The 13948-nt window shown below is 48.8% G+C and overlaps 6 protein-coding genes across 6 annotated transcripts; 4 read left to right on the plus strand and 2 right to left on the minus strand.

The window, feature by feature from the left end:
- Positions 1 to 524: 524 nt before the first annotated feature.
- Positions 525 to 2229, plus strand: BC939DRAFT_451772 (uncharacterized protein). Its single transcript, XM_051555723.1, has 4 exons — positions 525 to 1371; positions 1502 to 1656; positions 1762 to 1939; positions 2039 to 2229. Exons 1-4 carry the CDS (start codon positions 996 to 998, stop codon positions 2137 to 2139), a joined length of 810 nt encoding a protein of 269 aa, XP_051412139.1. The 5' UTR covers positions 525 to 995; the 3' UTR covers positions 2140 to 2229.
- Positions 2230 to 2493: 264 nt separating this feature from the next.
- On the plus strand, positions 2494 to 3571 carry BC939DRAFT_451775 (uncharacterized protein). The gene has a single exon (XM_051555724.1). It carries the CDS (start codon positions 2568 to 2570, stop codon positions 3528 to 3530), a length of 963 nt encoding a protein of 320 aa, XP_051412140.1. The 5' UTR covers positions 2494 to 2567; the 3' UTR covers positions 3531 to 3571.
- Positions 3572 to 3825: 254 nt separating this feature from the next.
- BC939DRAFT_451776 (uncharacterized protein) lies at positions 3826 to 4338 on the minus strand. The gene has a single exon (XM_051555725.1). The coding sequence runs from the start codon at positions 4252 to 4254 to the stop codon at positions 3961 to 3963; it is 294 nt and encodes a 97-aa protein (XP_051412141.1). The 5' UTR covers positions 4255 to 4338; the 3' UTR covers positions 3826 to 3960.
- On the plus strand, positions 4330 to 7561 carry BC939DRAFT_451778 (sulfate transporter family-domain-containing protein). Its single transcript, XM_051555726.1, has 5 exons — positions 4330 to 4822; positions 5019 to 5138; positions 5272 to 6690; positions 6802 to 7027; positions 7137 to 7561. Exons 1-5 carry the CDS (start codon positions 4783 to 4785, stop codon positions 7354 to 7356), a joined length of 2025 nt encoding a protein of 674 aa, XP_051412142.1. The 5' UTR covers positions 4330 to 4782; the 3' UTR covers positions 7357 to 7561.
- Positions 7562 to 7587: 26 nt separating this feature from the next.
- On the minus strand, positions 7588 to 8947 carry BC939DRAFT_529028 (uncharacterized protein). The gene is made up of 2 exons (XM_051561487.1): positions 7974 to 8947; positions 7588 to 7796 (listed from the first exon to the last, which is right to left on the minus strand). Exons 1-2 carry the CDS (start codon positions 8542 to 8544, stop codon positions 7663 to 7665), a joined length of 705 nt encoding a protein of 234 aa, XP_051412143.1. The 5' UTR covers positions 8545 to 8947; the 3' UTR covers positions 7588 to 7662.
- A 1310-nt stretch (positions 8948 to 10257) lies between these two features.
- BC939DRAFT_451785 (uncharacterized protein) lies at positions 10258 to 13083 on the plus strand. Its single transcript, XM_051555727.1, has 3 exons — positions 10258 to 10917; positions 11565 to 12800; positions 12905 to 13083. The coding sequence occupies exons 1-3, from the start codon at positions 10503 to 10505 to the stop codon at positions 12985 to 12987; spliced, it is 1734 nt and encodes a 577-aa protein (XP_051412144.1). The 5' UTR covers positions 10258 to 10502; the 3' UTR covers positions 12988 to 13083.
- The last annotated feature ends 865 nt before the right edge of the window (positions 13084 to 13948 follow it).

The following is a 13948-nucleotide window of genomic DNA, read 5'->3' on the forward strand; positions in this document are numbered from 1 at the left end:
GAGGGACTCTTCATCCCTTGCACGGTCGACGGTACTTTGTCCGGTGCTGCCGACAATCACATCAAGCACAACTCCAGGATGATGATCAATCCTCAGAGGCTCAAGGCTATAGTTTAAATAGAGAATGATAACAATTAGCAATGGCGTAATAGCCAACGGTCATCTACTTTCCCCTCACAACTTACTGGACAAAGTTGTCGTCGGTAAGGAACGCTACTATTTCTCCTGCTTTCATGGCGCATTTGGCGTTCTCAAAGTAAAGCAGGACATCCTTCCACAAAACGATGTGTCGGTCGGTTTTGTTGTCGAGTCGTGTTTTGACGGTGACAATATCGGCTTGTGTGGACGAACCAGGGGGTGTACGCAGCCGAAAGGCCTGCGAAGGATGCAGGTCCGTAGCATCGAGTGTCATAGCACTGTTCGCAACGGAAATAAGAGCAAGGGGCGGGTGGGCGAGCGGATGGAAGAAGGAACCAATCTGCCGTACAAATATAAAAAAAATCGAGCACGAAGCAACGGCGCATGGCAGCATCTTTGAACAGTATGTTTATAGTCGATATTCTCATTGAGTAGCATTCTTCTCAGTGGAATGTGCGTGGCGATTATATCGAGCAAAAGCTCGATGGGAGAGAATATCAAGGTGAAACCGATTAGGTACAGCCAGTGGGAGGCGTTATCCAGATCTTTAGAAACATCCCCACCGCATTCTTGTCTATGGAGGCGCTGATACCCGAACATGGGCGCAGGATGAGGGGAGCCAAGTGATTTGAGCTGGGCTTTCAGCCTCCTGAAATCATTCCGACCGAAGGCCCCGTAATCAGTAGGAGTCTGCCGGCAGCACCAAAAGCTGTCAAAACGGTGACATCGCATCGCAGATGAACCCTGAGGTGTGCTCCACCTGATTCCATTGATTCATTGATTCCGTTCTTCACTCTCCACTCTCCATTCTACTTCATTACCTATACCCTATTATTCACAATATTCAAAGGAGAGCCATGTCATTCCTCTACAGCGCTATCAAGGACTACATTTATCCTATTGAAGGTGCCTCAGTTGACCCTGCACCCAGCAAGGATACCGACAATTCCAACAATGCTACGGACAGCAGTCAACACCAGTCCTCAGCTGCGCTTAACCCCTACAGCATCAAGAACAACAACAACGACAGGATCATTGTACAGCCGCCTGGGACCCCAGCTCTCTCCGTCCCCTCAGTATCCCTCAGCTCTCTTCAGCTCCCAACCATCTCCACACAGGACTCGGACTCGGACTCCGATCATGACTCTAAGACCAAGGCATCCTTGCCTGTCCTAACGGTCTCTGCCAATTCTACACCAGCCATGACTTTGTCCACCGCAGAAGCACCTGATGGTAACGTTCGCTCTCCTTCTCTGCCTCCGTCTGTGCACGTATCTTGCTGCCTTTCACGTTGGCCCATGCGCAGCAAGAAGTTTTTATGACCTGTTGCACAGCAATTGACTATCAAATTTGAATCTTGTAGAGGCAACACCCAGCTTTCCTGCCCTGAATGGTCCCCAGCGCCTGGCAGCCTGTTCTACAGATCCGAAGTCCAAGAGGAGAATCAAGTTTGCGCTGGCACCTGGTCACTCGCCTCTGGACTGGGCCCGCTTGACCAACTCTGGAACAGACCTGAGGGTAAGAGGAGGACGATGCTGAGGATACGTTTGTTCATCGAGTCCATTCTATCCTACAGGTGCTGTTACTTTGGTGACAAGCAATTAACTCATTTTCCAACACTAGGGCGTTACAGCAATTGGACGATATACGTTGACGGACATCAAGGCTCATAACAAGGCAGACGATGCATGGACGGTCCTCAATGGAAAGGTCTACAACATTACACCGTACCTCCCTTTCCATCCAGGCGGAGAGAAGGAGATTTTGAGATGTGCGGGACGCGACGGCACTCGACTCTTCAGTAAGTGTTTATGGTGATCGCACATGGACAATGCGGCTGACTGTAAAGAATCTTTCGCCAGCTGACGCTCACTTTTATTTTTTATTATCTCCATTGTAGATCTGACGCACAAGTGGGTCAATTACGAGTTCATGCTCAAGGAATGCCAGGTTGGTTTCTTGATCTCGGAGGCATCTTCATCGTACCAACTCTCAGCCTGATCATGGCCCAGATGTCCTACGATATATCACAACCACTGGAGACAAATAAATGGTTCTGCTTGAGCACAGCCCTCGTAATCTATTCTCATGCTTATATTGCAAATATTGCTAGTCTAAAAAAGACGCGCCCATGCGCGCAAAAGTCCTGCTCTGCTCTCGGCATAACAGTATTTGCTAGCGTAGCTGCTTTTTTTTGCTGAGATGACGGGCTCTGGTTCCACATGTCACAGCAACGGGACGCTCACGGCCCTCCGCAGCGCTTTAGTTTCTTTATCACCTACCACTTACCACCCGCCATAAATTGTCCTTCACATGAACTGTCGTCGTCGTTTCTTTTTTTCTTTTTTTTTTTCTGCTTTCTTTTCTTCCTTGTTATTCATCGCTTTCCTCCACTGCAACAATAGCATTTGAACTCCGTGTTCTTCAAGATGACTGTCCAGAAAAACACTGCTTGTCCTTCCAAGATGCCCTCTGCCATCTTTCTCGACTCTGGCGGGGTCATCAATGACAACGCGCAGCGTGCTCCTCAATGGATCCGCTATCTTGGAGAGTTCCTGCCCACGACCGTTCTCGGAGGGACCGCAGAGGTCTGGGGTATGGCCAATGTCCAGGTCATCAGGCCCTTCTTCCGCCGCTGGGGAGATTTCATGATCCAAGCACATGTCGAGGCAGGGCTGGCCCAGGCCAATGCGATCCAAGCCGGCAAAGATGCGGACCAGGTTCGGAGCGGTTGTGATAAGGAGACGAATGTGTACACGGTCTTTGAGAGGATCCACCTTTTAGTATGGATCGAGGAGATGGTCCAACTGGCAGCACCTCATGTCCCTGGACTGATGCTGGTCTGGGAAAACCTATCAGTGGATGATGCGTTCCAGATTGCGAGGTCCGCACATTTGTATGCGATCCAGCGGGTCAAGGCCGATTATCCGGGTGCTGTGGATACGATTCGGAGTCTGAGCATGGGCCCGTACAAGTTATACACGAGTTCTGCGGACAGTTCAGAGGATCTGGAGATCGTTCTCAAGGGACTCGGGGTCTTCGAATGTTTTGATGCGGTCTATGGATCTGACAGGGTGAACTGCTTAAAAATGTCGCCTCTGTATTATACAAGGGTGTTCGATCAAGTCGGGGTACACGTGGTTGAACGCGATGCAGAGGGGAACGCTGAGAGGATGGATAGCGGAGATGAAGTTGTGGTGTTGGATGATAATGTGAAGGCGCTTTCGTGGGCGCGTAGCTTGGGGGCGAGGACCGTGTTGATCACAGGAGAGGAGCTGGATCTGTCGTTACGACAGTATCGGGGCGTTGTTGATTACCAGCTCAGGTCGTTGGCAGAACTGCCGGCGCTGTTGGAGTCGTGGAGGGCTCAACTTGAGGGAGCTCGTTCCTGAGAAGAGGAAAATAATGTAGATCTTTGAAATAAAAGGACAATGCGCCGTGTAACTTAAAAAAAAAAAAAAAAAAAAAAAGGGCGCAAAGTTGCGGCAGAGTGATTGGAGGATAAATAGACAACGCACTGTCCTGTCCCTGAGGAAAAGAGACTTGAAGGTGGTGCCAGCACCATTATTGATCGGTCCTTGCTACTCATGGTTCACTCGTTCATGGGTAATGTTCTTGCTGAAAGTGCAGATACACAAAGATACGAGCTGAATTGGAAAATGCTTTGCCCGCTTCCTTTATTATCCCTGAAAAACGGCCACGACCAAAAACTGTGTCACATTTGAAATGGGAAGACGGTGAACTCAGCCTTGCCATCTCAAAGGAAGGAGCAAAGGAGGATCTCGATCATGTCCAATCTAGATTATTATGCCTTTGGTATCCTCAACAGAACGGATACAGAACGCTCAATAGTATCAGATACGGTTTTCCGTTTTCCTTCCACTCCTTGGAACGCAATATTACCGGTGCATTCACATGGCCTGGAGGCGAAGGGAGATGTCCTACCGCCTGCAAACTGCAGTGCGTTGTAGACATATTAACCACTCCTTCTTGTCCCTTGTTCTCGTTTTTTCGTTTTGCAGGAACATCTGCGAATAGATGGATAGCGTGCGCCAATAACGGTTTCTTAGATATTGCTAAGAACAAGCGGAATGGATGAGATGTATGGTCTAGCATGGTCAGGCAGATGGACTCTATTTTTCTACTGTTCCTCCATATACTATCGCTGTCCCTTTCTTCCTCACGCTCGTTGGTTATGGTTGCGCTCTAGAGCGAAGGCAATGAGGATGGGGACGAGAGTGAGAGTGCTTCTCCCAATGCGGATCAAGTATTCGCCGCTGGTTTTCTCTTTTTTCTTTGCTTGGCGGATGTTTTGTTTGCATACTGTTTTCTGTGTGTGTGTAGTTTACCTTCTTTTTTTTCTTTCCTTTTGCACACTCCCCCGATCTTTTATCTTTTTTGGTTTTGTGTCCCACCTTATTTTCTTTTTCCTTGCCCTTTTACCCCACGCTCTTTTATTCTTCCTCTCTCATTCCCACTCTCTCTTTTACACATCACCCGCTCCTCGGCATTCCTCCATTCCCTCTTTCTTACTTCCCTCCCCCCCTCCCCCTCCCCTCCAAGGCACCCCCCTCCTCCTCCTCTTCCCTCTGCCGCAGTCATTGCCTTTACTTAAACAGCTCTCTGCTTCAAGGAACACCGGCCATGACACGCTCCAACGGCCAGTCCTCCCGCACTAGCCCTCGTAAGTTGCAGGACCGAAAGCATCGGAGAATACGAACAGGGAGAGGGTGTGAGGGGAAGAGGGGATATTGACGACAGAGGCGACATGGACTGAAAGGTGGCTCGGCGGCATGTTGCCGTTGCTGCTGTCTCTTTTGTAGCCACAGGGGTATTGCAAAACGGACGATCCTGTAACCAAATTTCCGGTAAACTTGTAGGGTATTCTCCTGTCCATGTGGATAGCTCCGAGAGCGAAGATGACACCACCACCAACGAGCGCACGCCCTTTGTCAAGCGCGGCCGAGCATACCAGCAGCCCGATGACGACGAGGAGTTGTGTAAGTATCTATTTGTCAAAGGCAATGGCGAAAACAAGTTTTATGGTTCGATTGCTTCTCGGGCGATCATCTCAGGGGCCTCATGCATTACTCTGACTGGTCCCTTTCTTTTTGTCCCCAATATCCTTCACAGCAATGACTCCGGGCGCGGATATCTGGTCGACCTTCAAGACCAGACTGCGATACTACGTCCCTGTCTTCCGCTGGCTCCCCCATTATTCCATAGACAGCCTCGGCCACGATTTCATCGCCGGTCTGACCGTAGCCTGCTTGATCATTCCCCAGAGTTTGTCATATGCGACCGCGCTAGCCCGCCTGGAACCAGTCCACGGCTTGTACTCGGCCTTTGTCCCGGGAGTCATCTACGCCATCTTTGGTACCTCACGTCAGCTGTCTGTCGGGCCTGAGGCGCTCGTGTCTATGCTGGTCGGAACTGCAATCGCACAGCAGCAACATGCCAGTGGAAGCACGGATCCCAAGACAGCATTGGCGATCGGATGTTTCATTACGCTGTTTGTCGGACTTTTCACCTTCTTTTTGGGCTTTGTGCGACTTGGGTTCTTGGACTCTGTCCTGTCCAGGGCATTGCTGCGAGGCTTCATCACTGCGGTTGCCGTTGTTGTCATCATCGAGCAGTCGATCACCCTCTTTGGACTCAAGGCGCTTGCAGAGGAATTCGGCATTGGAGAGCAATCCTCAACGGTCGAGAAGTTGGTGTTCATTGTCGAGCATTTCAGCAAAATCCACCCCTTGACTACCATCGTGTCCTTCTCCAGCATCGTCTTCCTGCTTTCGTTTGGGTCGATCAAGAAGCGCCTCAACAAGGTGCCAGTTCTGCAGTTCATTCCCGAGATCCTGCTCTGTGTGATCCTCTACACCGTCCTTACCGCCATCTTCCGCTGGGACAAGGACGGACTTGCTATCCTGGGCGCCACCAAGGCAGCGCGCATCCAACTCCCATCCATTCCAGCTGCACCAGAGGGCGTCAATGTGCGTGCCCTCTTCGGCACATCGGTGCTGATCTCCATCATTGGATTCGTCGAGTCGATCGTGATCACGAAGCAGTATGCAACCAAGCACAACTACTCTGTCAGTCCCAACCGTGAGCTCGTCGCTATGGGTGTCGCCAATGTCGCTGGCGGTCTCTTCCAAGCCATCCCCGCTTTCGGATCGCTCTCTCGTAGCAAGATCAACGACAAGGCCGGTGCGCGTACTCAGCTCGCTGGATTCATCACTGCGCTCATTGTCCTTTTGGCCATCTTCTTCCTTCTGCCGTACTTTTTCTACCTTCCCAAGGCGGTCTTGGCGGGCATCATCTGTGTCGCTGCCTTGTCTCTGCTGTCGGAGGCCCCCCATGACATCAAGTTCATGTGGCAGATCCAGGCATGGTCTGATTTGGGATTGTTGCTCTTGACGTTTATCGCGACCATCTCGGTCTCTGTCGAGGCTGGAACTTTGATTGCCATTGCTCTGTCGTTCCTGTTGGTCATCAAGACCTCGACCTACCCAAGAATCACCATCATGGGCCGTATGCCTGGCACTAAGGGCAAATGTATGTCTTTTCTTTTCTTTTTCTTTTTTTGGTCTCTCATTTGTATTTTGAAGGTCCACAACTCCTGAGTGGGAGACTAATATCCGAAATGTCGTTCTTCGAAATTCATAGTCCGCCCAATCAAGGACTACCCGGGCATTGCAGAACACATTGACGGCGTTCTTATTATCAAAGTTGAGGAAGGGCTGTACTTTGCCAACACGGGTCAGCTCAAGGACAGACTGCATCGTTTGGAGGTCTTTGGCGACATGAGCGTCCATCCATCAGAAGAGGCCCGTCTCAACCCCGTTTCGCATGTTATTTTCGATGTTGAGAACATGCCCTATTTGGATGCCAGGTAAAAAAAAAAAAAAAAGATTAACACACTGTGTATTGAAAGGAACCTACAGGAGAGATGGTTGTTCTGACATCAAATGTACTTTTCTTTTAATGCCACGATTGTTTAGTGCTGCTCAAATCCTGCTCGAGATCGTGGAGGCGTACCATGCTCGCCACATCAAGGTGTACTTTGTCAAGTTGCGAGAAAACTCACGGGAACTGTTCATCAACAGCGAGCTCCTGGACCGTGCGGGTGGTGAGGCCCATCTGTTCGGAAGGACGGCGGATGCGATGGAATATATCGAGCATGAGACCCTGGCGTTGAATGAGAATGAGCGCCAGGTGTAGGCAACCCGGCCCCAGAGAGGTGTTTCTTATTTCTTATTATAGATCTACCTATCATTCATCAATCATTCGTTTCTTTTACATAACAACCATACCTCATCTTTTTCTTTGTTTTCAACAGAACCTATTGTATACACCAGATGCGTAGAAACAAAGCATGATCTCTATTAGATAAAAAAAGCCTACAAAGGTACTATATCTTAGAGGAAAAAAAGATGGCACGGATGCTGCAAAAGCGGATTTTGTCTTTTTCTTTTATTATTATTATTATTATTATTATTGGATTGGATTGAGGGAATGGATTTGTTCCTATGGTTTGTTGGGCAGGCTGATCTGCATGTGCGCCTTCCAGTTGTCAAGATGGATCTGGCGTTCATGTTCCTGTTCCTGTTCCTGGGAGGATGATGATGAACGTTCAGTGCCACAGAACCCTGATGCTGATTCTACGGACAAAAAAAAAAGAGCACACAGGGTAAGTTAGAATTCTACAAGTCTGTTGAACAAGCATAAAATAGGGAAAGAGGCGAATTTGAGGGAAACGGATGTCGCGTTTGACTCCACCTCAAGGTCAGAGGCGTGAGAAAAAACGAAAGAAAAAGTGCCTATATCACTCTCCTTACCATTGAAAGTAGTCGTATGTGCCTCATACTCCTCTGGCGAGTATCCTACCGCAGCCGGTGCGGCTGCGGGAGGCGAATACATTGACCGCTGCGGCTTCCCCTGGCGCAGGAACCAACCCTGACCGGGCCTTGAGGAGGAGGATGACGCCGTCGTCACAGACCGCCGCGTCCCCATCCCCATCTCCTTTCGACTCCTTCCTGCACCAGATCGACGCCATGGCCAGAAGACGACGGATTTCGAGATTGTGAACGTTGACAAGGGCGATGTGTGCTTCTTAATATTCAATCCTAGGAAGTTTTTTGGTGTGGATCCAGCTGCGGAGACGTCCGCTGAATAGAGCGTCGTATAACCGTCCTGCCATATTGGTAGGGATTCAGTACTGACGACGGTTTCCGCCGGAGAGGAGGATGAGAGGGATAAGGCGACGGCTGGGGCAGGCGCTGGAGGAAAGGAGGAGACAGTCGCTGTGGGTTTGGGCAGGTGTGAGAAGTCCATGACGGGTTCGCTGGCGTTGATGATCATGATGGATAGGAGCATCGATGCGATCGCGTAGAGAAATACGGCCAGCATCTTTCTTCTTGGCGTGCGTGTATGTGTATGTGTGTGTGTATTAGTTCCCGCTTGGGGGGATGAGGTTGATTGAAAAAGGGTCGGATTGTTTGCGATACTGGTGAGACAGGACAACAGGGTTTTCGGAGGTGTGTGATAAACTGGAGACTGAAGTTGACCTGTCAGCGGAGTAGAAAAGAGTAACGGTGCCCGCAGGACTAACGATCGAACAATAGGACACAGAAAACGGAGAGAAAGAGAAGAGGCAAAGAAAGGTAAGAAGAATAATGTGAAGGGTATATTTGATGTGGAGTGTAGATTGGGTTCAGAAGCAAAGGAAAGAGAGATAGGCGCGATTGGAATGTAAAACTGGAGAAGTGGGAGGAAGCGAGAGACACAAGGAAACGAAAAAAAAGGGTCGTTGTTGAAGCGGATGCAGGGATACTACCTTCAACAAGAGACGATTGCACCATCGGACTTTTTTTTTTTTGGCTGCTGCTGCTGCCGCTGCTGCGTTGGCTCATGCTGCTCAGCACCTGCGAAACCCAGCGATAATTAATTTTAGATATTGCGTCCTATTGTCCATGTGTTGCAACAAAAGAGACGATTACATATGAGCGCGCTCTTGCTCTCAACATTAAAAAAAATCTTACAAAGGAGCTCTATCCAGCGATCAGATGCATCGGCGACTGAGCTGGCTCCAAAGAAAATATTCAGCGGTTGCATAGTCCGGGAAGTCGGTCGACCAGCCGTCTGCCATGCTCAACGGTGCTGCTGAATCATCTTTCCACGCTTCAACACAGCCTCCGCTCTCGTTGGTTTTAAGAAAAGAAAACCGGAGTTGATATGGCAAAGCACCCCGATTCAAAAAGCGTTATGCATGCCTGTAGATCCTTAATCCTCATTGCGTGTACACACAGCAAGATGCCAAGTATGCACAGTTACAGAGGATCCAAAACTACAGCTTGCCACGTTTACATTTTTCCTCCTCCCGACTACTACATCAACGCACAAACCTGTTTATTTTTCAACGACAAAAATATGCTAAAAAAGACCATTGTCAAGCTTTTCATCTGCCGCTTAGGTCTAAGCAGAGATGCCTTATGTGCCGCGGTTCAAATTGCGAGATGTTAATAGCGAGAAGGCATTTTTATTTTGGATGTCAGTTATTGGAGAAGATCTTGGATCGGTAGCGATGGTCCCCACGAATTGTCTAGTCCGCATATCGCTTGGTGAACCGGTGACTGGAGACAATTGAGTCGGTATCGGCATCGAAAGACGAATCCCCAGGAGCTTGCACTGTATCATTCTATTAAGTGAGATCTCAGCAGATCGTCATTAACTGGCATTATGTGTTGCTGAACAGAACCTCTTCATGATTCATAGTCTGCTGCAGGCTGTTTGTAAAACGACATGTCCCTTTTTGTTTTTGGTCTTTGTAAATGAGTAAAAAGGAATGAGAGGATATGCGCCCCGTATAGTCCTTTCCGCCGAACTAGAGTGTCGACAGAAAGGGTGGAAGAGGACCTTCTTTTCACAGAATCCGGTTCTTGTCGTCCATACGGCACTGTGAGTGCTGTAGTAGACCCCAGGAGCGCAAGCGCATCGACCAGGGCCTTAGCAGCAAAAAACAGTAATTTGAAAAGGAGACGTGGGTAAAGAAGAAAAAAAATTCTCTTGCTCTTGTTATTTCTTGCGTGCCCCTTAGGACGGTAGATTTGCACGCGGATTCGAAAAAAGGCGTTATGGGACACAAAAAGGCAAGCAGCGCCCAATTTTAATGAACCGAAACGCCGCCAGTCACTGACTTGTCTCCAGGGCCATGGACAGGGCGTAAAATTAAAAGGGCAGCATGTGAACTAGGGTTCAAAGACCGTGCTTTTCGCCACAGCATTGCACGAATAAGACATGGCAGGTCAGACCCATATCCTTCCTACAACCCTGTCTTTGCATTCAAAGCACCACGGCAGCATGGTACCATGTTAGTCAGTGCAAAGGGAGTTGTGCAGGCCCGAAACCACACAACACCCTTTTTTGTTTCCAAGAGGAAGAAGGAAGAGGCTGAGGACGGCATTGGACTGGTCCAAAGTGAAAAAAAAAGAGCAGTTGCATTAAAACACCACAAAGGAGTGTCCAGACAATCCCGCTCACGCGAGCAGAGAGATCGAAGGCTAAGTAAGACTGAACCAGGGACAAACGCCTCACACGACCTGCAAACTCAGGCTGGCGTTTTTTTTTTGTTGTGTATCCAAGGGAAAGTGTGGATTGCGATTCTTTTCTCCATCCAACCCTTTCTTCATCTTCATTCTCATCAGCTTTTTCTCTTTTTTTTCTTCTTCTTCGTTGTAATTTCGTCCGTCCTGTTGCTACATACCACCCACATTGGATATTCAGGTACGGAATCAGCACCTTTTTTGATTGCCATCTCCGCACTTTTTTTTATTTTATTTTATTTATCAGGAAGCAGTGATCCCTTTGACTATTCCAGAGCAGAAAAAGGCTTATTTGCTAGATGCACACATCACTTTAGTCAATGTATGCCCGGATGTATCATGGAGATAGAGTAGGGTGGGTGACAGGGAGAATTCAATGGCAATCGCTTCCAGACCCGTCCTCAGCACATTTTTCCGCTTCTGCTCCCCCTTTTTTTTTGTTTGTGAGCATTGTCGCATTTAGATCGTGTGAGGTGCACTCTTTTTAGAACGATTCTCCTCCCCCTCCCTTGCAAGTTTTTTTTCTTGCCTTCTTTCCCGGTAATAGGCTGTGAAAGAACTACAGCTTCGGTTGAATCCCACCCGCCGTAAATACCGTTTTTTTTTCCAGTTGCAGCTCGGCATTCAGCACAGACGATACTCCATACAGCATGCCTATCTTTTGCTGTTCTTTGGCTTCGCTATCCACTCACCTGTCTCTGTCTGCCTGCTGTCTGCTGTCTGCTGTCTGCTGCCTGCTGTCCCCCGACCCAAAATAATCCTCGGACGATGAATGAACAGTGCTAAAAATATCTTTTGCGTTGTATACCTCTTTTTCTTTGGACATAGGCATTTCATTACGAACAAATAACAAAACCAAGATGGCGCATCATCATTATCGCCAGTATCAAGAGCAGGAGAACCAGCTGGCCCATCCCTCTTTTCTCTCCTCCTCTTCTCCTCCTCCGCCTTCACGCCTCGCCTACTCGCCACCACCTCCATCCGCGCCGGCTGCTCCCAGCAACCCTTACCACTCTCAACAGCCCTATCAGCCCTTGCAGCCCCAGCAATCCAATCAGTCCTATCAGTCCGCACCTGGATCTCGATCTCAGTTCCCACAGCCGCCCATCCCACCTCGACCGCAATTCTCTGGCTCGCATATCCAGTACACCGCTCTTCCCGACACGCCCCCTGTCCCGAAACGCGATTCGTCCTCCAATTTTGCTTCGTACCTCCCTATTCCAATCTCCCCAACGACACCAACGACGCCTGTAACCCCTGTGTCGTCATCCGATCATCCTTTGGCAGTTCAGTACACTTCTCTCCAACCTCCTCAGCGCAGCTTCCTTGATCGACCCCTGTCATTGGCCTCAGGAGATCGTCCTTTCTCTGTCGGCTCCTTTGACTCTACACACTCGAACGACCCTCTCAATCCTCCGGCTCAAGCTCAGCCTTCCAAGGAACCTACTACACGTAAAGTGAACCTCAGGAATCGCCTACAGAAAGAGGACCAGTCAACAATGCAGACCGCACGATCGATCACACCCCAGCCCTGGCACCCAGACTATCACAGCAACAGTCGTAGCTCGACACCCAACCCGCTCGATCTGCCAGAGCATCGTCGCCCGCGCCGCAAATCTGATGAGTCCCTATCGGTTATGGCTGAGATCGATCGCAATGAAAAGGAGGGCAAGGATGACAATGGTCAAACGGCGTTGAAGAAGACCCGCAAAAACCTCTTTTCGCGCCTGGGTTGGAAACGCACACGTGTGACTTACAAGGTCTCGGGTACGGGTCGTTTGGCCCAGTTCTCGAATGAACGTCTGTACCTGCATTGGATTCGATATGGTATCCTGCAGGGAACGATCGCATTGACACTGTTGGGATTCGGAAACAACGTCGCAACCTATGTGGGCGTTGGAGCCCTGATCCTGGCGTTGTTGACGTTGATCTATTCGACGACGCTGTATCATCTGAGGCACTTGTACATGGTCACGAAGAGAAATGATGTGGTCTACTATCAGAGAACTGTCCCGACATTGCTCTGCCTGGGCCTGGTTCTCCTCTACCTTGGCAACTTTATTGGTAAGTTTTTTTTTTCTTTTTTTTTGCAAATGTATCCCTGAAGTCAAGGAGGAAGAACAGTAATATTGACTCGGTTATTACTTTATTCTTTTGAAAAACTCTAGTGACCATGTCGATTGGTGATGATGCCAGAAGTCCACCTCCATGGACGGGAGTTGACGACAACTCTTTCCATGCCTTTAATTAAATCCCAAGTCCGTACCTTTTTTCATCTATTTAATACTGTCATTTATATAGCCATATATCCATCATCCTATTAAAAACTATCTCTTTGCTTCAGATCGACGGAAGACGGACAGTTATGAATGCTTATTTGGCGCGTCTCAATGCTTCTGATAAATGATCATCAGTTGGTCTTCAAACCCTCATGACTACCAGACCGTAGTGCTTTATCCGATCGTTTACAGTTGGCGTTGCTATAATGGACACCGATTGCCTTAACCCGTCAAAGAGAAGCAGCAACGTAAGATTCCCTTACTCGGCCCATTTTGATGCCGCGAGAACATATATGGCTTCACCCCATGCGTTCGTTCAAATTGAGATATCGCTTCAAGTGATCCACCTCCACGCCACGAACACGAATGGCGTCTTCGAGGCAGTGGCTTTACTGGGTCCACTATAATGAGCATGTACCGCCTCATCCAATACATTTGAATTCTTTTTTGCTAAAAACTGAGATATCGTTTGCTTCGACGGCAAAGGGATCCGGACACAGATGCTTCCTTAAGGCATGCAACAAGTGGTGCGGTCGCCTTTTTTTTTTTTTTTCACTGCTTAGACTCCCGAGGGACATGTATATCTTCTAACGCACTCGGTCGTATTGCAATCGTCTTTTCTTTTTCTTTTATTTTTTTTCCTGGAGTTGAGATACTACTTTATCCGAATCCTCTTTGCCTCCATGGACATAATTGGCCCCTCCCTCCAATGCAACTGATCGCTTTCACAATCGGTCGGTTTCCGTGACAATGAAGATATCAATTTATTTTGAATCCGCTTCGACAGCGCGAGCATGATTGGGCTTCAAAGTACGGTGCGCAACTAGACTACCGTGAAATCAGATCTCTCTACTCGATTTACTTTTGGTACTGTAAGCGCCTCTTCTGACGCATTCGACGCACTCTGTAACTAACTGTATCCTTTTTTTTCTG

Source organism: Gamsiella multidivaricata (assembly GCF_025024155.1).
Source record: "Gamsiella multidivaricata strain RSA 2152 chromosome Unknown BC939scaffold_33, whole genome shotgun sequence".
In the NCBI taxonomy this organism is placed as follows: domain Eukaryota; kingdom Fungi; phylum Mortierellomycota; class Mortierellomycetes; order Mortierellales; family Mortierellaceae; genus Gamsiella; species Gamsiella multidivaricata.